Source organism: Mucor mucedo (assembly GCF_025094135.1).
Source record: "Mucor mucedo strain NRRL 3635 chromosome Unknown EV154scaffold_43, whole genome shotgun sequence".
NCBI lineage: Eukaryota > Fungi > Mucoromycota > Mucoromycetes > Mucorales > Mucoraceae > Mucor > Mucor mucedo.
In genome coordinates, this window is record NW_026252327.1 from 113408 (window position 1) to 136122 (window position 22715).

At 35.9% G+C, this 22715-nt stretch overlaps 9 protein-coding genes across 9 annotated transcripts; 3 read left to right on the forward strand and 6 right to left on the reverse strand.

Annotated features, from left to right (window-relative positions):
- Window positions 1-366: 366 nt before the first annotated feature.
- EV154DRAFT_481265 (uncharacterized protein) lies at window positions 367-1227 on the reverse strand (the record flags this gene model as incomplete). Its single annotated transcript, XM_051598382.1, has 6 exons — window positions 367-429; window positions 472-576; window positions 632-722; window positions 776-879; window positions 932-977; window positions 1112-1227. 6 exons carry the CDS (start codon window positions 1225-1227, stop codon window positions 367-369), a joined length of 525 nt encoding a protein of 174 aa, XP_051457802.1.
- Window positions 1228-2207: 980 nt separating this feature from the next.
- EV154DRAFT_602521 (uncharacterized protein) lies at window positions 2208-3704 on the forward strand (the record flags this gene model as incomplete). The annotated part of the gene is made up of 2 exons (XM_051607297.1): window positions 2208-2973; window positions 3028-3704. The coding sequence occupies exons 1-2, from the start codon at window positions 2571-2573 to the stop codon at window positions 3702-3704; spliced, it is 1080 nt and encodes a 359-aa protein (XP_051457803.1). The 5' UTR covers window positions 2208-2570.
- Window positions 3705-3772: 68 nt separating this feature from the next.
- Window positions 3773-4774, reverse strand: EV154DRAFT_420506 (dolichol-phosphate mannosyltransferase; the record flags this gene model as incomplete). Its single annotated transcript, XM_051595955.1, has 6 exons — window positions 3773-3992; window positions 4047-4115; window positions 4175-4270; window positions 4326-4351; window positions 4408-4518; window positions 4577-4774. 6 exons carry the CDS (start codon window positions 4772-4774, stop codon window positions 3773-3775), a joined length of 720 nt encoding a protein of 239 aa, XP_051457804.1.
- A 244-nt stretch (window positions 4775-5018) lies between these two features.
- On the reverse strand, window positions 5019-5378 carry EV154DRAFT_481268 (uncharacterized protein; the record flags this gene model as incomplete). The annotated part of the gene is made up of 1 exon (XM_051598383.1): window positions 5019-5378. One exon carries the CDS (start codon window positions 5376-5378, stop codon window positions 5019-5021), a length of 360 nt encoding a protein of 119 aa, XP_051457805.1.
- Window positions 5379-6284: 906 nt separating this feature from the next.
- Window positions 6285-8476, reverse strand: EV154DRAFT_420436 (Rab3 GTPase-activating protein catalytic subunit-domain-containing protein; the record flags this gene model as incomplete). Its single annotated transcript, XM_051595949.1, has 4 exons — window positions 6285-6976; window positions 7129-7273; window positions 7339-8321; window positions 8380-8476. The coding sequence occupies 4 exons, from the start codon at window positions 8474-8476 to the stop codon at window positions 6285-6287; spliced, it is 1917 nt and encodes a 638-aa protein (XP_051457806.1).
- A 1636-nt stretch (window positions 8477-10112) lies between these two features.
- EV154DRAFT_508073 (Sodium/calcium exchanger protein-domain-containing protein) lies at window positions 10113-12965 on the forward strand. Its single transcript, XM_051601500.1, has 10 exons — window positions 10113-10319; window positions 10392-10526; window positions 10589-10646; window positions 10706-10755; window positions 10820-10959; window positions 11025-11320; window positions 11376-11518; window positions 11573-12400; window positions 12475-12571; window positions 12647-12965. Exons 1-10 carry the CDS (start codon window positions 10191-10193, stop codon window positions 12886-12888), a joined length of 2118 nt encoding a protein of 705 aa, XP_051457807.1. The 5' UTR covers window positions 10113-10190; the 3' UTR covers window positions 12889-12965.
- Window positions 12966-13935: 970 nt separating this feature from the next.
- On the reverse strand, window positions 13936-14309 carry EV154DRAFT_563333 (uncharacterized protein; the record flags this gene model as incomplete). Its single annotated transcript, XM_051605774.1, has 2 exons — window positions 13936-14125; window positions 14230-14309. The coding sequence occupies 2 exons, from the start codon at window positions 14307-14309 to the stop codon at window positions 13936-13938; spliced, it is 270 nt and encodes an 89-aa protein (XP_051457808.1).
- Window positions 14310-17515: 3206 nt separating this feature from the next.
- On the forward strand, window positions 17516-18726 carry EV154DRAFT_223478 (uncharacterized protein). Its single transcript, XM_051594441.1, has 4 exons — window positions 17516-17622; window positions 17680-17820; window positions 17875-18289; window positions 18359-18726. The coding sequence occupies exons 1-4, from the start codon at window positions 17588-17590 to the stop codon at window positions 18587-18589; spliced, it is 822 nt and encodes a 273-aa protein (XP_051457809.1). The 5' UTR covers window positions 17516-17587; the 3' UTR covers window positions 18590-18726.
- A 1088-nt stretch (window positions 18727-19814) lies between these two features.
- Window positions 19815-20585, reverse strand: EV154DRAFT_397216 (uncharacterized protein; the record flags this gene model as incomplete). The annotated part of the gene is made up of 3 exons (XM_051595208.1): window positions 19815-20084; window positions 20143-20349; window positions 20442-20585. Coding segments are annotated over 3 exons (621 nt in total), but the record flags the coding sequence as incomplete, so codon positions are not given.
- Window positions 20586-22715: the final 2130 nt, after the last annotated feature.

Genomic DNA, 22715 nt, shown 5'->3' on the forward strand with positions numbered 1-22715 from the left:
ACGGGTGGTGGTGATTGAGGTTTGTCCATTGATGGGAGCGGAGTAGATGGTCTACGATTATCAAATGATGGACTCTCACTATTTTTTAGAGCAATCATTTGATCGGGGCTGTCAATCATGATAAAATTATGCCACAGCTTGTTTCGAGTATCATCATCTTTTTTTCTATAGGCAATAATAATAACAGTAATAATGGCGACGGATAGTAAAATACATAGTATAATTAAGAGAATTTCTTCTGTAGTGTTTAATTTTATTTCTGCCATCTTTTGTTGGAGTAAGAGAGGAAAGAAAGAAGAGAAAGAAAAAAAAGTGGGTTTTTGTAAGCATATCTCCTTGACTCCCTTTCAGTTTAATAAATCCATTTTATCCATTGCCTCTATTAACACATCCTCTCTTATAGATTTCGAAACGGATATAATCTATTCCCTAATTGTCAGATCACATCATAAATTATCATAAAAGACTTACATTTGTGTATTTTTCCAAATCCTTTCTTAAATGCTCCTGCTTATATTTTACCTGTTTTGCCAAACTTGCATATTTTTCTAATAGTAATTCATTTTCATTTTTGATCTACCAGCTAAAAAGTTAAAAGAAACACACAAAAAACTCCTTAGATTCTCCTTACTCTCTCAAATTCTACACGCAATTTTCCTCCCTCCTTTACTTTCTCTTTACAGCTCACTCCTCTCATTACTTGTTCTGGTGTAGTCACTACTCTATTATTCTTCTTAGTTTTTTCTTTTTTTCTATAAATGTCTGTTTTATGTACCTTTCGTTAACCGGAGATCTTTTTTTAGCTTCTTGTATTGTTTTATCAAATTTTTCCATATTTGTAGTAATCTTCATTTTTTCAAGGTCTTCCTGTACTAATTTCTATTCAAACTACAATTAATTCTATTTCTTGTACTACTGGTATCTGCATTACCTTTAACTCTGCGGCCATATACGCTTGTCCTTGCGCAAGCGCCCCCCTTATATCGTTATCATTTAGTTTAGTTTTGCGTGCGTTTAATTCGGCTTCTAAGGTATCTAGACTGTGTTAAACTGTCAACTCTCGTCCCTTCCCTCCTTTGTTTATCTTTTTAAGAAAAAATTCGGCTCTTACGATAAATGTTTTGCGGTAAGATTGATCCATTTAGTTGCAAGTAAGTTAAATTTAACTTCTGTTGACTGAGATTCCTGTCCATTTTGTTTTGGTTTGGCTACATGCTGCTCATCCATCGTTTATGAAATATATTAAAATGTAAACTATAGAAGAAGAAAAAATATAAAAAGGGGAAAGGACTCTTTCGTGACTTTGTTATTTGAAAAAGTGAAATATTCCATTTCCTAATTGTGATACTATCAGAAACATCATAATGCAGACACCTTTTTCTCGTAAAAAAAAAATATGGCTTTATACGTCTCAAATGAAAGTAACTACTATCAAGAGCGAATCAGGTGGGGCTGAGTAGTGACAGTCATGTAAGACAAATAGGTAACAACAACAAAAAGGTGTCAATCATTCTTATAACTGTGGAGAATGAATATTGCCTCAATAAGATGCTCTAACAAGTAAGCAATCTTTTTTATACATATATAATGTTATAAGTATAAGTTCGCTTTCTAGGTGAAAGCATTATTTGGATGGCCCACATGCTTGAGCAGGTCAGCGAAGCGGACTAAGCGTTTAGCTAAATTCAATCTGCGCATATCTTTTCTCCTCTTCAAACCGAGCAAGAAGGATATCGCGACCTACTCTTACTAAAATGATCCGTCCACACCTACATATCCTTCAAAGGATGTCAAAGGCGATGAAACTCCGGTAGAGACCTGTGAATATAGACTTCATCTACCTTGTGGTTGACATTATGTTCCTTGAACCTGAATAGTAGTGCTAACTAAAGCCGCGGCCGTAATGATACGCGACTTTTTCATTCGTAAGAGAAACAGGTGGTTTCTTGAAAAAGCAAAAGGCAACACTAACTAACCTTTTCATGATACCTTTAATTACCTTCATAAAAAAGTTTGCTTATAAATAAATATACAACAAGGGTAACCGATCGAGTTTTATTTATAAACTGATATACAAGAACTGATTTCTGTCAGGATGGTAAGATTCGTTATATAATTTCGCATAATGCTTGAGCCTTTATTTAAGATAGAAATGTTTGTAAAAAGCCACGTACAGATATTGGTCAATTATAAATTGCAAATAATCACTTGAATAGGCGTATTTTTTAAACATGTGTGTAGACTTAATTTATCTTTGCAGCAATAATATTGTAAATTTCACAAATCGGCCAAATCGAAATAATTGATGATCATCATACTTTTGGTGAAACCAGTCGATTGTTAGCCTTTTCGTAAAAATTATTTATTTAATACAGCATGCACATTACCCAAGTGCAGATATCATCTATGGAAGAAAATATAAAATGACGAGAACAGTCATCCTTTTCAGACTATGGCGTAATGGTGATGTACATGATTAAGCGCAATTCGGCTGTTTAAAAATTTATCAAGTAAAAAGACCACAACTTTTTTTTGTTGTTGTATTACTTCTTTAACTAAAAGAGTTTTTAATGACAATAGAATACCCCATTGCAGTTTCCATACTCGCCTCCTACTTCGTACTAATTGCTGGGCTCACTTGGCGAGTAGCACCCGATATAAAGCATAGCATTAAAAACCATTCGCTAGGTGTCATTATTTTTTTATGTCTCGCTGTTGTTTCCTTCATTGCCACATGGACGTACATGTTTAAGTTTTTCTTACACAGTTACATGGAGTGGAAGGCATTAGCTAACTACAAATACGACAATGTCAGTTTCTCGCTTTTAAATTCCATTTCTTATTGGTTACATGACGTGTCACTTTTCGATAGTGCTTGGAGACAGGTATGTGTTGGTGCCTGGCAATGGTTATGGAGCCATCAATTATGCAGTTTGACTGTTGCTGTTTGGACACCTATTTTAGCGATTGAAGGTATGTAGAGACATAAATCACGATATCTTGCGGTTGATTAATGGGCTTATATAGGGTCAAGACGCCGTATTCCCTATGTTTGGGCTTACATGATTTTAGGCCAAGTGGTCGCGATTTCAGTTGCTTCTTCCTTATTCTTTGCAGTCATGCTGGTTTACCCATCAGGTTTCCACCAGAACGTATCTAAGAAATTACTTTGGACCTTAGGAGCATCTACTGTAGGTGGTATCATTACAGTGATAATTTCACCATACGTTGCATCAACAAGTGGATTCATGCCAAATCTTTTGGTGATGCATATTCTATTAATATTCCCTTTGGCCTCCAAGAAATTTATTTACATGCCACAATTCGGTTCAATTTCAACACCTTTAATCATCATTACACTCTATACATTCGCAGCTGGAGCCAACCTTTCCATCTATATCAACCAATGGTTAACTTGTTTGGCAACACTCGAGGTTAAATCCGGTAGCTTTATCTGTGATGTATATACTGCCTTAATTGGAACTTTCTTTGGACATCCCGCTCAAACCAGTATCAGTTACGATATCGTGTGTATGCAAGTCATCTCAGTAGCATGGATGCTAATTAGTAGCAAGATCCGTGACAAAGAAATTCCCTCATGGGTTTTAGGCTTGGTGCTTTTGACACCTGTACTTTCTGCATCTGTTACTTTGCCTCTCTTCTTTGCAGGTTGCGAATATAGAAATGTTCTCAAAAATGATTAATAAATAGGGATTTGATCCTCCCCCTTTTTTTTTTTATGAATGTTGTGCAATGAATATAAGTATTTTTTTTAAATGGTAGTGAATAATCTCCAGACACCTTGAGCATATTGAACAATTTCGGACATACCCATCTTACTCTCACCATAAACGCGATCAACAAAAGTGATGGGTACTTCACCAACTGTATAATTGAATTGTCTGGCTCTAACAATCATCTCCATTTGGAAAACATAGCCCTTAGCGATAGTTGCATTAATCAATTGGTAAAGGACATCCTTCTTGTAAAGACTATAAAAATCGTTAGCATACCTGCCCCGATCTTTTTTTGAACGTGTAACATACCGGAAACTACCAGTAAGATCTGATGCGTTGGGACGGAGCATAAGTGTAGCTAAGAAATTTGCTCCACGACTTTTTCAAATAAGATTGCATCAATTTAACATGCTCATACTACAATTGTCTCGTCTTACCTGACAAGTTTACGCTTTAAATCCCAACCATAAACACCACCACCGGTCTTATAACGAGTTCCACTGACAATGTCAAAGTTGTTTTCTTGTTGTAACCTAATAATCCAGACAATTAATAACTAAAGACAAAGACACGATTTAATCCACTTACTTGATCATCTGAGGAATGAATTTAGGCTATGTATCGATACAGGAGTTAGCACATGTATTAGTATATACGTAAAACTTCTTACGTGATGAGAAAAGTCAGCATCCATAATAATGATATGAGTACCGGTGGCAAATTGGAGGCCGTGGACATAGGCAGTACCCAAACCAAGTTTACCTGCACGAGGTTTTAATTGCTAAATTAGAATCGTCAGTATCCAGGCGTAAAAGTAGACAGACAAAAATATACTTTACAATACGGTCTTCACCGTAAATTTTGATGAGTTCCTTTGCAACGTCTTGGGTTCCATCAGGACTATTGTCATCGACAATAATAATTTCCCAATCAATGGCTTGTTCCTTGAAAGTCTTTGCAAGAAGCCAAGTGATAATGGGTAAATTTTCGCGTTCTTGGTAAGTAGGGAGGATAACGGTGTACTTGTTTTGAGTCATATTGGTGTCTTGTACGTTTAAAACTGCGTGTTCGTATACGTTGTCAATGGTCATTAAAAAGAGGAGGAAGAAGAGTGTTGGACACTTTCTATTTTTTTTATATATTCAAAAGACGCTGTTTAGACAACCAATCATAACAAACGTCGTATACAAATAAAATGTGTCTAAATATGAGGATATCGTCTGTCAAACTTTATTTAGCGGGATACATATACGCAGGAAAACGAAGGGGATGAGGTACAGTCTAATAGTACGCTAAATCATCATCATCGTTATCAGCATCATTTTTAGTGACAAAGATACTCGCAATAGGGGCATTTTCAGCAATCTTTGTAGCGATAAATATACCATCTGCGGCAACATCGGTTCTTCTCTTTTTAATTATATCCGATAAGTCTTCTATTTGACCTCTTTTAAATTCTGTTCTTGGTAGTGTGTCGTGTTCCAAGGAATAAAGTGGATGTGACTCCTCCAAAGGCTCTTTTCCAAATATGTCAAAATCTTTACCTTGGTATATTGTTGTTGAACTGTTAACCATTTTTCGTTTATCTTTCAGAAATAGTAACTCATTGATCTTTGGTTCATCTTTGGTGATTTTGTACATGTCCACCAAATGCCTGTCTCTCTTTTTCCACATTTAACCAAAAAATAAATAAAAATAAAAGTGACAAAGGGAGAGCGAAAAATAAATAAAAAACTTTTTTCACTGATTAAGGTATCTACACCTATTTTAATATTGCCCCATCATTATTTTCCTAGCTGTTTACACAGGATATTAGTAGGCATAATCTCTCAAAATTTACTTTTAGCAGTACAAAGCGTCTGTTGTTTTCATGTCAAGTATTCTTATTTCATCATCCTTGACAATTGCATATTGCCTTAAAGGCAGGACTCGCCCATGTGTCGTCAAATCACCGCAATCACTGTATAGTACGTATTCTCTATAAGATGGTTTGGATATGATCCCCTCTGCATACTTGTTAGTTATCATTATTTGTAAGAAGTGAAATCACTTACGATCATTCTTAAACAATTGAAATACGGATGCCCTTTCATCTCCTTCTTTTACAATGGATTGATCATGTAGCAGTAATTGGTCTACCAACTCGTATTGCCTAGGTAACTAACAAATTATTCTTGGTATATGTACGTACGGCTTTTGAATTTAGTTGTTTACTTTGCGTAATAACGATATCGCGTGACAAATCATGGATTCTTGTTGACGTATATTACTAATCACACCATCAAAGGTTTTTTTCCCGCGGCTTTTTGTACAGTTTAGTGTGTTATTTCATATGCGCATTTAGGAATACATACCGGAGGTCCTCCCATGCAAATTCAGATAATTCAGTGCCTAAACGGGCTATTCCGTTCGTTACATTTTCACTGTATCTAGTAATTGGGTGCGTCGAAAGAGTATCATAAGCTATTAATCCTAGAGTTGGTAACATTCTAAAAAAAAAAAAAAAATCAGTAAAAATCATCCTTATTTAGGTTTGGTTTATCGACATTACATTGAAAAAAAATCATATACTGATGTGGTTTCCAAAAAATAAAGCCCCTTTTCTGCTTCAACAGATATGTTGAAAAGCGGCTTTTGACGTGAGCATGGTATTCTACGGGAGCATTTCCATAACTCTTGCCAGATATTACTTGGTTCAGACATTCTTGCACTAAGATGCCCTCCTTCTTCACCATCATCTACTACCCAATCTTTGGGTGAGTGCCACCTCACAAAATCTTCCAAACAAGCAAAGGGATTGGCGGCTTTGAACGCTTGCATATCTGAATAGAGCTGCGCTGATTGTAATTTAGCTCGTTGTTGAGTGGCATTTTCAGATGTACCCAAACTCTCAAATACATTGGCTTGTTCGTGGATCATATCTTCTGTCATAAATCCAGGATCCTGCGTGATTGGAATTTGCATAACCTCACCAGTTTTCAGTAGTTTCAAGGTATCATGTTTGTGCGATTGACCTTCTGATAGCTTAGGATCTTTGATGGTTGCTGCCTCTGCTTCCAATTCATCCGCGATATTTGATGCGGGTATGTAAGGTAAACTAACGAATGATTCTGCCATGGCGTTATTAGGTATTATCAAGGACGATGACGCTGAATCCTGTTTACTGGCGCTACTAACAGATTCTTCCTCCACTGCATCTAAAAATATATCACTATCGTCTGATTCAGCATCCTCAATATCTGATGGCTCAAAAGAGACAGAATCCTAATGGAGAGGTTAATAACACCAAAGTCTACCTGGAAAGAAAAGCTTACATTGATAGCAGACTCCGAAAGACTACCATCCACAAAATTTTCCAACATGGTTTGGAATTTTGATGATTTTGACTGACACTCATGTTCGCTTGAAATGTTATCGAATAAATCGGAAGGATGTCTAACTGGCTTTGTATCATAGTTCTTTGTATTTCCATTTTGGGGCAGGTTTTGTAATTTACGGATAATACAACAATTCACCATAGATATTTTTTGATGCAACTAGACCAAAAAAAAAAAAACAGTTAACTAACTTGAAGTATCAAACAAAGAAAGAAAATTTTTACAATGTTATAACGCAGATCAATGCCTAGTGAGCTACTTTGGTCCATATTTGTAGTGGAATCATAAAGATATGGATCCAAGTCAGGTATGGGTACCAAATTTTCCCAATGCCAACGAATCTTTCTCAGCACCTCCAACCAGATAATCTTTAAAAAGCCTAAAAAGTTTGAAGCGTTCTGCTTTTTCCCATTTTCCGATGTCGGTGAAGCCTCCTCAAGTGTATATAACATCAAATTCCATAAAAATGAGCGATAAGGTACAGAAGATCCAGTTTTCAATCGTAAACATAATTGCTTTGTTGATAAAAATCCTTTTGTGGCAGTTTCTTCTTCAATGGGCGATTGCATCGATTCAAACAATGCATTGATTACGTTATCCACCTGATCTGATTTAAAAAAATTGACTTGCTGGTCTCCGCTTCCCATTGTATGACTATTTGCTGGTGCAAATAAGTTTCGCATTAAACTAATACTTTCGCTGATTGAGTCATCGTTACTATCATCATATGATGCGATATAGTCCTTATTTGAAGGATCTTTATTCCACGAACCAATCGCTTGTTCTAACAGGGTGGATAGGTAGGCTCTTTGTTGAGATTTGGGTGCAAGTTCGCGTGATATCTGCCATTGCTTTGCTGTTAGCGCATCCATATTGGTTTGATACGCATCATCAAACAAAGTGTCTTGAGATAAAGGAAATAATGCACTTAATGTCAGGGACCTGAGGGGATCGTTTAAAGATCCAAATTGTAATTGATGTACTTCAGGTTCGTACAACTGTTGTACACTTTGCTTTTTTTCTGACATAGTTGTATCGTCATCATCATCATCTCCCCAAGATTCGAAATCATCACTAAAGCTTAATTTTCGCTTTACCACTGGCTTTGGTTCCTCCCAGATTTTCCAATTTTCGTCAAACCAATTTTTCAGGCTATATGTGTATACAGCTGACACCTTAAAGTTCTCAATCATATCACCTGGTTTGCCTATATATAAATTATATGAATTAATATATAATGATGTATAAATGAGTACATGACTAACCATATTCTTCTCGATGGACACAAAGTTGTTGCAAAAACAGGGTTTTTAATCCGTCCAAATAAGAAAGTTGCGAGCTTGGTGGAGTTGTGACAGACATGTTGAACCTTACTTCTGTTTCAGTCAATGCGTCATTTGTATTAGAATTGAGCATATATCCCATATACATGCCATATCTACTATGTCCCGTTGGTACGAATACAGGTACTTTACAACCCACATTTTGAAAAGCGATGGCGCATGCAGAGATGATTTGTTTTGCCTGCATCATATCTACGGTAGACTTCCCTCCATGATTTAAAATTTTCTTCTTCAGCGAGTCATTATTTGGTTCCATAATTAAAATCCTATCCTGTCCTGTCCATCGATGCAACGGGTGATACTGTTGATGACCAAAATAGTAAAAATAATCAGCGGCCAAAGGAAATCTTTCCTGGTGGTCACCTTGCAAAGGATGAAGATGGTAAGTGAAATGAAAGGAATCGTCTCCCATAATAAGCGTTTCTCGTCTGGTAAATTCTAATGCTGAGGGATGACTAATGGCAGCTCCATGGTTTTCTAATTGTTGGTTGGAAAATATTCCATAGGACCCATCTTTTACCCCCCACGAATAGAGTGTTTCTTCAATCATGGTGACAAATTTTTCAAAATCAGTGACTGAAGTAAAGTCCACAAACATATAGCGTGAAATGTCATCACTGCAGTTGGAGCTCTGTCGCCGTTTTGTTGTCATTTCGTTCTTTTGTGTAGCGTGTTTGAACCAAAAACAAAAAACAAAAACAAAAAAATGCAGGTTTGCAATTTAAATTACTTTAAATTCAGACAATGGTCAGACAAACTATAAAGTGTTTTCAGACAGATGCACAGCAATAAAATGATATTCAGACAAATGCAAAATATTTACAGAAAAGTGTAAAAAAGATATTCGAACAAAGACTTGATTGATGATAAGATACATACCTAGATCACTTCTGTCACAAGGCATCTAAAGTGGAAGTCATATTTATTTTGACCAGCGCTTCACAATTGGCAGGAACAAAAGTTATACACTTTTACGCAAAGTGTATAGATCAGACGAGCTTTATGAGGAGACATAGCGCTGTTTGCTTGTGAAAAAATAGTTTTTACAACTCGGAGACGACGATGAAGTCATTATGTAGCAATTTTTAATACGCGTTATGCTTAACAATTATGTTTTTCATTTAGAAACAATAGTATCGATTAACAATTGAGAATACCTGAACGGGAAAGAGTTGCACAAGTATTAGTAACAAAGCACTTTTTTTGTAGACATACAATGGCTGTTCTCTAAAGAACTTGGGGAATCTGAAGTGTGGTGGTCACAAAATCCACCGGATAGTAAACTACAACAACTGTGATATCTTTTGAAACCGAGACGTCTTTGGATCGAAACATATGTTCACTATTGCTTCCTCTATTTGGAGTGGTAATGGGTCTCCAAGTGTCTTTCAAAGACAAAGCGCCGTCTCCAATGTGGTTGATGCACCATCATCGGTGACGGCTTAAAGATAACTGCAGGTAAACCAAATTTATCTCTTCCAAACCTGATCGAAAACTGATTTCACATATGTCTGAATCTCCATTTTATTTCGTCTGAAAATGGTAAATCAACGTCTGAAAAAAAAACTAACATTATCTGAATTTAAAGCGTGAAAACTTCACATCACTTTATGTCACAAGCTGTTTGTGTCACATCCGGATGGGTGTATGTAGCATTTGCTTATGCAATTGTTTGGATCTTTTTTTACGTGATTACCCTTTTTTTTTGTTTTATTTTCTTTAAATTATCAACAATGTCGATAGGAAAGAGTACTGTTGCTATTCTATCGATTCTTTTAATCTCAAAATGTATAACCTACGCTTGGTCCAATGCACACGACATCTCGTCCCATACACTCGTGAGACGGGATCAACAGTTCAAGGTAGACGACTCGAAAAAAAGAAAAAGAGCTTCATGGCATTGAATTACTAAAAAGGATATATATATATAAAAGTGTGATAATATTTATTTACAACAAGATCAATGTGGTTATGTTCTGGAACATTGTATGGATGCCACTCCTGGATTATTCAACTACATTCAACTGTATTACTGTTCCTCGTTTCGCCCATTAGTGTTTATCTTTATGGTAAAAAGCTTACAACGACAAAAACAAAAGGAATTTAGTATTGAATTTAATCGTTTAAATAGTGTGGATGGTTACTGTTCTTATTTGGATTTGTTGGTATCGCAGCTTCAGATTTCTTTTGTAAGGAACTAATAATTAGGACGGGATATTTATGGTTTTCTAATTGTGGGGTTAAATAGGTCCTAATTTACAAACAATTGCTTCTGCATTGCATTTATCTGAAAGTTTGGTAAATCAACAACACCCAAAGCAAACCACGCATTAATAGACTCAATCCCATTTTTCCTTATTAGACGGGTGTCACTTTTTTGGCTTTAGGCAACGGCAGTCCAGATCTTTTTTCAACATTTAGTGCCATGCATTCCAATTTAGGCTCGCTGGCCTTGGGGGAATTAATTGGAGCTGCTGCCTTTATTGTCAGCGTCGTAGCAGGGTATTTAAAAAACAAAGAGTAGGTTCTTGAAGGGATTTATGACTAAAAAAAAATCTGCGGTTTAGATCCATGTGTGCTATTAAACCATTCCGAGCGAAGAAGTTCAGTTTTATTCGAGATGTGTCATTCTTCACTTGTGCCATCATACTGGTCATGGTCATTGTATCAGACGGTTTGATTCACTTGTATGAATCCATCATTCTCATCCTATTCTATGTCGTCTACGTACTCGTTGTTGTAGGAGGAAATTACTATATGAAGAAACGCTCCAACTATTTAAATCTGGTAGAACGCGCTCGATTGGAATATGAAGAAAATGGAACAGATGTGGATATTCTATTAGGTGGCAATGATACCAATGGTAAAGTTACAATAAAAAAAGAGTACCGGAGGTCGTTTCTTATATTTGCATTTAGACACGGATATGATGATACATGATGACGAAATGGAACTTTATGACGAAGGCTTTGAAACGGAAGGATATCAAGATTTCAATCATCAAAGAAATGGCGTGCATCCAAAATTAAGAATTCGAACATCCTTGTTTTCCGCCATTGAAGTAAAGTAATCCTAACCATATATTAACCTACTCACACTCACTCACACACAAAAGTTTCAAGATGTAGTTCAATCATTGAAAAGTACAAGCACGAGGTTTAATACAACACGTCGTCGTAACAGATCTTTACCCACACAGCAACATTTCCCTTCACGAACTTCCAATTACGAAGATTATACGGATGAACTCTCCTTGCATACAGCAGATAGTCAGCATGGCGTACCCACCGTTACCTCCAACACTCAAAAAATAACCGCCCTTTTCGACCAATTCTTTAGTTCGAGTAAGAGACGTTATATGCGACACCAAATTCAAAAGCACTTGTTCCCTTCTTTCATCGGCTTTCGTAAAAAATCTATCTTTAGTAAAACAAGTTCGGTACTTTCCGCTCCCGTCTTTTTCTTATTAGCAATCACTTTACCCGTCGTTAAAGAAAATGCTCTCTCCAGCCATGCCTCTGTAGAATTAAATGACGATACCGCACAACTGTTACAGGATTACAATGATAATGAGGATCAACAAAATGATATACTCCTCATGAATGCCGCAGAAGATGCTACCTGGTTAAAATGGCTCACTGCAGTCCAACTCGTCGGAGCTCCTACTTTGATCTCCTTTGTCTTGATCTCTCAACATGTCGTTTCCCCTGCGATCGTCTTGCCCGTTGCTTTCCTTTCTTCCGCTGCTCTTTCCCTATCTTTTTGGTTCACCACAAAATCAACTAAACAACCAAGATTGTATTGGATGATGTGTTTTATTGGTTTTGCCATAGCCGTTGTCTGGATCTTTTTAATCGCTAATGAAGTCGTCAGTGTCTTGCAAGCTATTGGTATGGCTGTTGGTGCGAGTGAAGCCATCTTGGGCTTAACCATCTTTGCCTTGGTAATTGTTTATATATATATATATTTATATGTAGGCCAGTTTGCTTATATCTCCATCTTTATTTCATTCGGTAGGGTAACAGCTTGGGTGATTTTGTTGCTAACGTAACCATGGCTAAAATGGGATACCCATTAATGGCCATGAGTGCTTGTTTTGGAGGACCAATGTTAAGTATGTATTCTTTCTTTTTTTTTTCATACACGTACATATATATTAAAAAAAGATACTGATGCTTGTAATGACTAGATATTATGCTGGGTGTTGGTATTGGCGCTACCTATGTGACATCACAAAGAAATGAGCCTTACGCTATCGATGTATCTAAAACCATTGTTGTCACAGCTGTGGGGTTATTGGTCGTGCTAATTTCTTCCTTGATTCTTGTACCTCTAAACGGTTACAGAATGTCTAGAGGGTTTGGATACAGTTGGATTGCTATTTATTTGATATGTACCACAATCAATCTATATATTGAAATCATGTCCTAGTTTTTTAGTGTTAAAAAACACTATTATTTTTTATACATATACCTTATTACTCTCAATTTACTGAATTTTGAAAAGTCCGCCCGCTTTTTTTGACATTTGTGTGAGGTTAAATTGCCCATAATAATGAGATCAATTTGACCAGGTGTTTGAAGTTAGTTTGCCCAGCTTTTTGAGAATAGATTCACCACCATTTTCAATCAAGTTGTCCAATTTTTTTAGCCAATCATCATAAACAACATTCGTAAAAATGAACTTCTTTTATGGAGATGGAAAATGTGGTATTGTGGATGAATCTGGCGAGGAAGCAAGTACTTCCGTCATTTCGATTAAGAAACTTGACAGTTTTAACTAGTATACTAAAGCCAAAAATCTTCCTTATTGAGAAAAAAAGCTCAGAAGGTCTCACTGGCAAAAAGCATGTTGCTTCTCTTTCATGTATAGTTTCTGTCGTATTTGAAGAAGGTTATACGAATACAAATACTCGGGTGTGAAGAGATAAGAGTTCTAGCTATTCAGCACATGCTCTACAAAACACGAATGGAGTTAAATAGTATTCGTTGAGCATAGTTTTGAGCAGCAATACTCACATACACAGTGTTACATTATTACTGTATATTAATACACCTTTATTGATACAAAAATAAGACTGCATTCGCTAGATAGCTACGATTCACCTTTTGATGAAAATGATATCAGCTATGCTACTGGATTTCAGTACTAGTGAAATAGCACAATAGAAATATATGCTTCGAGAATTATCAAGGAATACATACAATGTCATGCAAATTTTTAAATACATTTTCTTTAATCACACGCGAGTGCTTGTTGTAACAAGAAAGTGCCAAGTGTGACGCATCATAGTTTTAATATCTTTGAGAACCTCTCATGCTCTTTTTATTCAGTATAATAATCTTATGCACTTTTTTGAACACACCAACACTTCAAACATATTTTTATCTACAACATAGCCAGTTTCATAATACATATCTTTTTATTTCCTATAGACTAACTTAATAATAATCATATTTTTGTTCTTGAGCATAAAGATTACTTGGTTCTGGTGGCGGTGGGGGTTTTTGCTGTACGAGGAGGGTTCCATGAACCACGAATCCAAGTTTGCTTGGTAGATATAGCATCATCAATAGGTTCGGGAGCTGAACGTTTCGCCGACTTTTGATGACCACGGGATGCTGCGAGATGATTATCATAAATATTGTGGATTTCGATACATCGATCTCTAAAACACAATAAATTGAATGCTAGGTTCATATACTGATCAAGCGAATTCAATGAAGCATCGACGCACTAAGGCAGAAAAAATGACAGTTATCAGCCTTTTACTTCACAAATCTGTCATTTTTTCGGCGTGCAAAAATGGCAGATCTGATATTCCATAACAGCAAAAGTGGCACAGCTGCCATTTTTTTTTTTTGGCTGGAAAAAATGGCAGCTTTCCCAGTCGAGTGAAGCTCAAAAAAATGGTGCTGGGCCTGGTCAAAAGGTGGTGCTCTTGCGTTGCAGAGAGATCTTACACCGAATCTGATCAATGGAATGGAGGGGTAAGTCGATATACTAAATTATGAGGAATTCAGTTATTTAACAGAAATATATTACCTTCGACAGCTACTTTGCGACTTGGCACACGTATCTTCTGAAGCAAGTCAATTTGAAGAACACCTCTCGGAGCGTGTTTTGTCCAGTCCAACATTACTTGATTCACGTTCCACACATAATTAAGCAGCAGGATCCCTTAAGGAGTAATTCTGCAAGATCCATGGACAGAGTGATTGGTGTAGACTCCATGCTGATCAAATCAAGAAGAATAGGCGGTAGAAATGCAAGTATGCCTATCGAAAGATCTGCAATTCATAATTTCATCAACGTCATTATCGATATTACAATGGAAATTGATTCGATTGAACCGGCCGGACCAGGTGACATCGATTTCATGGATCTTCCTGACAGCCTGAATGAGGTGCAGCTTTGGGCTCCGCTTGGTGTTAAAGCCTATCCGGATGGTGAGCTGGTAGAAGGTATTAGATGTGGCCGAGTAAAGGATGCCCTATTTCAATATTACCGAAGATCTAGTGGTGTTAATGCTGCTACTTCTTTCGGCAATTCTGAAGTTTTCATTGCTTCTCGTGCTTTGATAAACAACACTGATTACTCCTTCAGTATGTACCGAAGACGAAGGAACGAAATTAGTCGGGGAAACCATTACGTGATGCTCACCACCAGCTACAAAAAGTAAGTTGTTTCCTATTTCTCATTGAGTTAGCTTCTCACTCCTTTTTTCTTTTTCTATTTTTACCTTAGCCAATTTCACGTTTCACATCGCTGTTGGCTTGTAGGTGCCGTTCAGTTTTTTTAAGCATGTTGACTTCAATGATATCCCCCAGTTTTTGGCACTGGTCGAAGTTATGAAACACCACAACGTGGCCCGACACGACAAGTCTGTTCCAATTGTCAAGGCTCGTTCAGACTCAGCCCTAGTAACATTCGGGAAATGTCTAGACCTCCGTATTTTTTTCAAATATATTTTTTTTATACCACTTACAGCAATTCTGGTTAAGAACAGCAGGCCAGTATGAACAGAACCATTCACAGTGAAATACCACTGTTATTCCCAGTCTGTGAGTTTCAAAACCCAAGAACCCTGCCTAGAAGGTCGCCCTCCTATAGCAAAGACTAGCCGTAGCCGCAATATTGCTGCAATATATCTTTTTTGGATTTAACGTCTTTTGAAAGAAACAAGAGTCATTGCTAACTAACCTTTTTTAATTTATCGGTTACTTTCATACTATAGTAGAAGTATGTTAAGGTAAAAAAAAGGGGGGAAGAATAAAGTGTGTGAACCAGTTTTATTTGTAGGCTGATAAACAAGAGCTTATGTCAGAATGATTTGATTGATTGTTTCATCATTTATAATGTTTGGGCCTTTACTTAAAATAGAGACACATCCAAAAAATCCCTTAAGAAAATCAAAACTTGGTAGTTGTATATCTGCGTTTCAGTAGTAGCTTGTAATGACAGTGCAACAGATTTTATGACAAACAGAAATAAGTCATCCTATGAAGTTTAGACGATATGGCATGTCAATTGACGTGTAGACCTTCACGTGATTCTAAAAAATACGTTCGACATCTACGTCTTTTTTTTTACGTACTTTTTTTTATACGGCAATTTATTTTCTACCTACTTTTCTATGCGCCTGTTTTCTAGTATTTGAAGGCTCAAACATATGGGTGATTAAATATACAATTAAATCATCCTGACGTAAGCCAGCTCTTGTTTATCAGTTTATAAATAAAAGTCACTTCTGGTTAAATAGATAAATAAAAACAATTCAATTATTTTTTCCTTCCCTTCTTCTCTTCATTCTTTTCTTTTTTATTCTTATGCTGTATAACACCATCTTTTTAAAGAGATATATTAAATATTGGGAAAAGGTTAGTTAATAACAATTTCTGTTTTCTATAAAAACACTAAAATATTACCTTTTTTAAGAGAAAAAAGAATAGACTCCCATTTTTTATTATCACGGCTAAGGCTAGACTTCTCTACATAATGAAGATTTTCCCATTACCCGTTGTAGGCATTGTAAGCCTGTATCTTACATTACCAAACACGGTGGGTAAGCCGTCTTTAGATATCCGCTGATGGTTTAAAAATATGTAAGAAAAGAATGAATCACGTGAATCTTAAAAATACGTACAAAAAGAACCCCTATAAACAAAAAAGTGTCTTTTGCTGCGCGTATTTTTTTCTTTTTCTTTTGTCAAGTGCCTGAGCAGTATAGATAAGGCATACACTCACTCAAATGGCAGAAAGCAAAGTGCCGGACGAAACCCTGTCAATTTTGAGAGATGCCTAAAAAAAAGACAGTTATTGGTCGCTCAAATAGACAACGAAACTATTGACAGCAGCATTGAGGTACTTAACATACAACATGGTTGCCTTTAAGAGTAACTAATAATCAGTTATTACATAGCGTTTTGAAGCTGAAAGTGTACAGGTAAAAAGGACATAATCATAACGTTGTGATTTCAGTCTCAAGCGGTAGTTTGATTCATTTAGTCGCGACATTCAAAACGTTTGAAAGCAAGAACTGAGGAGGTAAATTTTAAAACCCAGTCAAAGCAATTTTAACTAAGCAATCAAATAGCCCAACTTGATATATGCGTCAAAAGATACTTTGTTTTTTGACGGACTTGACGGTGATCTTGGCTCAAACCTAAAGAAGTATGCTACAAGTATAGTCCCAGTAACGAGAAAGCAAAAATACTTTCACTAGTAAGTTGATTAGATTAAGATGGTTTTTTATATGCTTTAATCATAAATAGTACATGCATTAATTCGGTTATTGATATCACGGCTTTCTCTCGAATTGCCTTTTTTCAAACTTTACCAAAGGAGACAAGGATTCCTATCATTGAGCATCTGGCATACCCAAAAATACAATTTGTCAAAACACCCTCAAGCCTAAGCTTAAGCTTATAAAAGCACTGCTTGTAGGCCGTGTGCTCAGCTTAATACACTGTGGATTATAATTTGGCTGAGGTCTCGTGGATGAAAAAAGTAAGTTGTAGTATCCTTCATTGGTTAATTGAAGCTGATCCCCTTTTTGCCAAAGGTATCAAATACCTACCAGCTTAAGCAAGTCATATCCTCCTACAATCAGCTCGAGACCACCACCACAATGGAAAAAAATGTGAAGAATATCTATCTCCATATGTAATGTCAATCTTATTTGGTTAAGAGAAAAAACTTACAGTCTACTTTTATCAATAGTATGGATATGCATGATCAAAAGCTATTTATTTTCAACCAGGAGAGAATCGCCCAATACTCCGAAGCTGACTACATTGTAAAATTTTGGGCATCTGCCTTTGAAACTTTCTTTGGGACCGATGAACATTTGTTCATACATTGGTAAGTGTACCCTAAAATCAAGTATATCATTGTCGTCTAATATTTTACTATAAGGGGTGACACCCAATCTTCTCCTTGTAAAAGAAACAATCTCAAGATCAGTCTCGATATGCGTTTTATGATAATGAAAAACAGCAAATATATCATGGATGGCGCCAACTGCGAATATGCGCGTAAGGCTATTCCCGGCAAGTTTTTCAAGGACAAACTTAAACTCATTCTGGCATCCATTGCATACATAAACGACATAATCATTAACTGCCCATACCTGGAGGAAGACGACTATCTTAATATTAAAATACCTCTTGTACAGATCATGGGTTTCGAGGGTAGCTTATCTATAATGCGTTTAAAAGATAAAGGCGTTTACGTTGTTGAAGAAATTGCCAAGCTCCGTTTCCCTACGACAAAAAAACAATTAAGAGAAGGAGGAATTAAAGAACTAGTCAAAGTTTTATCGTTATTAAAGGTAAGGATCAGAATCGATTTCTATTCTTATACACGTCTTTTACCTATTAACTGTCTTTTTTTAAACCAGCATTTGTTAGACAACCTTCAAGAGATCATGGAGGAAGAAAAATTCAACCATAAAGACAGTAAAATGACGGGAATCAGTAACGAAAGCCGACCACCACAACGGAATAGCGCATTCAAGGATTGGGTGACTGAAATTGTTGTCCCTCCCAACAGTGGTGATGATGAGGAAGAGGACGAGGAATATGAAGATGAAGAGAAAGAGGACGAGGAAGAGGAGGAAAGTAAGGTTTAGGTCTTAAACATGGAATGAAAAACGAAGGAAAATATCTTTTTTTATTATTAGAGTGCATCTGCTTTTCAGTAGTTCCTAAAGTGTTTTGTGACATTTTTGAGCATTCATCTCCGACTAGTACAAGTAATATAAAAGGAAATTTATTCATAGCCAGATTTTTTTTATGTGGGGGGATTTTTTTTTTTTTTTTAAGAAAATTTTTCAGTGGAAGTAATATTGGGGCTCCGGCTGCGATTTCATAGGCCGTCTCTAAAACAACTTCAGATCAATATTTCAAGCCTTTCAATTGATAAATTAATTTTAAAAAGGGTCACGCATCTTAAGAATATACTTTATAATATATATTCAAAATTACAAGTGGTTCTACTTAGTACATAAAAAAGGTTTAAACTTTTTTACCCTTTTTCAGGGTTGATGACATTGAGCCTCCGGCTGTGATTTCATAGGCCGTCTCTTAACAACTTCAGATCAATATTTCGAACCTTTCAATAGATAAATTATTTTTAAAAAGGGTCACGCATCTTAAGAATATTTGTTTTAATGTATATTTTAAAATTCAAGTAGTTCTACTAAGTACACAAAAAAGTTGAAGTTATTTCAAGCCATTGCTAACGATTATATAATCTGTTCCCGGTTTTTTAAATCCGTGAGCACAAACAGTGGGTTATTTCAAAATCCGATCACGGCTAATGATATTAGCGGCAGGTTATTATTGGCTCAAAAACCTTTTTGTACAGGTTGTGACATTTTTTCCCCGCCCCCACCTAAAAAAAAAATGTTGAATCCAGAATCTGTTATGCTTTTTAAATTGATATATGTAGATTCTCATTTTAATCAACATAAAAAACAATCCTAACCTTTCAGATGGGATATTAATTATAAGGAAAATGTGTTTTACCCATCTAAATATTTGTCTCTGCTTAAATTGTTTTTAGGTACCACCTAAAAGCAGATGCACTCTAAATCATTTTTTATACGGTAACCCATCAAATTTGGATCTAACTTTCGAGATAGTTTTTATAACATCTAAACTACATATTCGATGGTTCCAGAAATGTTTTTGAAACATTTTTGTTTTTTTATGATATTATCATCATTTGTAGCCATTTGATACACAGCTGCTGCCATGTCCGCCATAGTGCACTGAATGAAAATGTGTTCCAGTATACAGACCATTGTCTTGAAGTTCAAGTGGTCTTTGCCTACCAACGACGATTTTTATTGTAATAAAATAAACCTCCATACCACATATTTGCAGTGAATCAACATTATCAATGTGGCAACCGTCCAAAATAAATCTATCGACAATGGCTTTGGTTTCAATTAATACCTTGCATCGATCAGAATGAAACCTGACCTTTCCTGGATTCTCTTCAGCTGCCTCAGCAACTCCAACTTCATTCTCGACGTTGTATCTCTGCTTTATACTGTCATGTATAATACGAAGATTGATATTATATACCATATATGCTGAGAAGTACATATCATGTAATAACTATATCTTGTAGTGGCCTTTACGGGTTGCTGTTTTTCGCCTAGGATGCTTCGTTAACCGGAGGAGCCCAGTTTACGTTTAACAACCAACTTAGAACTGGTACGGACACAATGTAAAACCATTCTGAAGAGTGCACAGTATCCGAAAATAAACCTGGTTCATGTTTAATTGCCATCAGAATCTGCAACAAAACATGTATACAAAAAGAGATATCTTTTTTGCTAATGTCAATTACGGGATCATTTTCTTCAATCAACTTTTTAGCCTGAGCAACTACACTATATCATATATTCAAATTTACATCAAACCTGGTGAAATAAACAAAACTTGCCGCGCCAGAGATATCCACGCTGTTACGGTGGTTATTATCATAAGGAGTGTCTGAATGTAAAGAGCTGTCCAATTTTCATCAGAAGTCTTGGCTGGGTTATACGTTTTAAATATTGGCTGTAATATGTTGCTAATATATGCATATTCTTCTGAGACGTATTTCTTTGGCTGTTTGTACGTTGAAGATGCAACCATTGCCTATTGTCGAAAAAAAGTTTTTTCTTTATCACTTAAATATCATAAAAACTTCCGTGCTGTAAGAGAGGTAACTAACCAAGAAGACTCTTTTTTTTGCACAAATGTTTAAGGCAATAAAATATTTGTTTTTCTTTTTTGTCCTGTCATCCGAAAAGAAAATTTTTGTATTGGTTTTTTTTGGGGGTATAGAGCACTAGGCTTGGGTATACTTTATTTTTTTATATATCTATATCTATATCTATATCTACATCTATATCTATATCTACATCTATATCTATATCTATGTCTATATCTATATCTAAAGCACCAGGCTTGATGTTATTACAGGGTATATTATGTACATGCAGCACCAGGCTTGAGGATATATACAGGCTTGAGGATATATACAGGCTTGAGGATATATACAGGCTTGAGGATATATACAGACTTGGTGTAATTTGCAGACTTGATATTATTTACAGACTTGATAGTATATAGGCTTGATAATATTTACATGCTTTATGGTATTTACAGGATTTGAGGATTTAGGGGTGTATTGTGAATGTAAAGGATATATTCTAAGTGGTAAGGGTATATAATAAAGTAGTAAGGGTATATAGTAGAGTAGTAAGGGTATATAGTAGAGTAGTAAGGGTATATAATTAAGTGAAAGGGGTATATAATTAAGTGATAAGGGTATATATAATTAAGTGTAATGTAAAGGGTATACAGCTTGGAGGGTATTTTCTAGTGTAAAAGGTATCACTTTTCTTGTATATTTCTACTTCCATGTCTATAAGATATCATTTTTCTTGTCTATATGTCTAAAGCACTAATCTTGCGTATCTGTTATGTTGGCGACAGGCTTGATGGTATTTACAGAGAGTATGTACATGTAGAGAAAATGTTTGATGACTTGAGGACCAGGCTTGGGTATATGAGGGTATCTTCTATGACTACAGCACCAGGCTGAAATGCATGCCTCTATTGGGCATTTTGAATCAAAAAAAATTGATGAGGAGAAAAGAGAAGCGCTTCAACCTTGTTTTGCTTGATTATTAAATACATCATCTGGATTATGTTATAAATTGGTTTGTACTACTTCATTTTTGGCGTAAAAAAATAAACAAAAAAAAATTATGAGCTCTTTTAGGAACCCTCATAAACCAGCGACGGCCTTTCTTTACGGCATGATCACATAATATAAGAAAGGGCTGAATAGGTGTATGTAATTTCTTCATATTATACCGCAAAACAGAACATTTCCTGTTGACTAAAGTTTTATCACAAAGTTTTTTCTCACTTTTTATTTTTGATAAACAAAAAAGTAGTCTAAAATAGGGGGTAAAGATAAATTCAACTACATCATAAACAAACGGGTTTTACTATCTATGTCAAAAGAAAGAAACCTATGGCTTTATCAAATATCATATATACACTGCTGTTCAGTGTAGTGTTGTTTGCACGAAGAAGCATCTAAAGGATATGCATCGGTAGATCGTGATGCTCGATAAACTCTGGTTCGAAGAACTCGTGAGACCTAGGCATTCTCTTCTGAATTTAGAGAGATGTCAGTATGGAGCTTAGGGCTAGCTGCTTGCGCGTTTCAGTTTTTGTATGAAAGAAAGCATGGCAGTAACGAAAGTAACAAAAAAAAAAAACTCCCAGCGTAATTGTGTGTGATAAAGCTTACTTTCAACGTCTCATTTGCACTTCACCCAAAAAATTCTGCGTGACACCCAGATCAAACAAGCACAAAGACGAAAGAGTAATGACGGAATTGTTAGAGGAGGTTTGAATTGGTCAATATATATTCATTTGTAACAATTACATTGCTTCTAATTGTGTGTTCTTTCCAAGTCTTAACGGCAGCTACGTCACTCAATATTACACTGTGCTCTTTGTCCGTCATTACGAAAAATGTTGTTGATTAAATAAGGGCAGTTCTAGGCGCACCGAAATCGTGCTATAAAATAACTTTCTTACGTAATATATTCATTTTTGGTGCGCGGAATGGGGTGCGTCAAGAAATTTTTGCATGTTATGTAAGCGAAAGCATGCGCTATGACAGATCGTATTTATGTCTTACTTAAATATAATAAGGCCTTCTTGAGTAAAAATCAC

Coding starts and splice junctions, on each gene's coding strand:
- EV154DRAFT_508073 (XM_051601500.1), top strand. CDS start 10,191: ATGTCGATAGGAAAGAGTACTGTTGCTATTCTATCGATTCTTTTAATC. Junction 10,647..10,705: donor CGCAGCTTCAGATTTCTTTT/GTAAGGAACTAA, acceptor GGGGTTAAATAG/GTCCTAATTTACAAACAATT. Junction 11,321..11,375: donor AGGTGGCAATGATACCAATG/GTAAAGTTACAA, acceptor ATTTGCATTTAG/ACACGGATATGATGATACAT.
- EV154DRAFT_223478 (XM_051594441.1), top strand. CDS start 17,588: ATGGAAAAAAATGTGAAGAATATCTATCTCCATAT. Junction 17,623..17,679: donor AAGAATATCTATCTCCATAT/GTAATGTCAATC, acceptor TTTTATCAATAG/TATGGATATGCATGATCAAA. Junction 17,821..17,874: donor GAACATTTGTTCATACATTG/GTAAGTGTACCC, acceptor TTTTACTATAAG/GGGTGACACCCAATCTTCTC.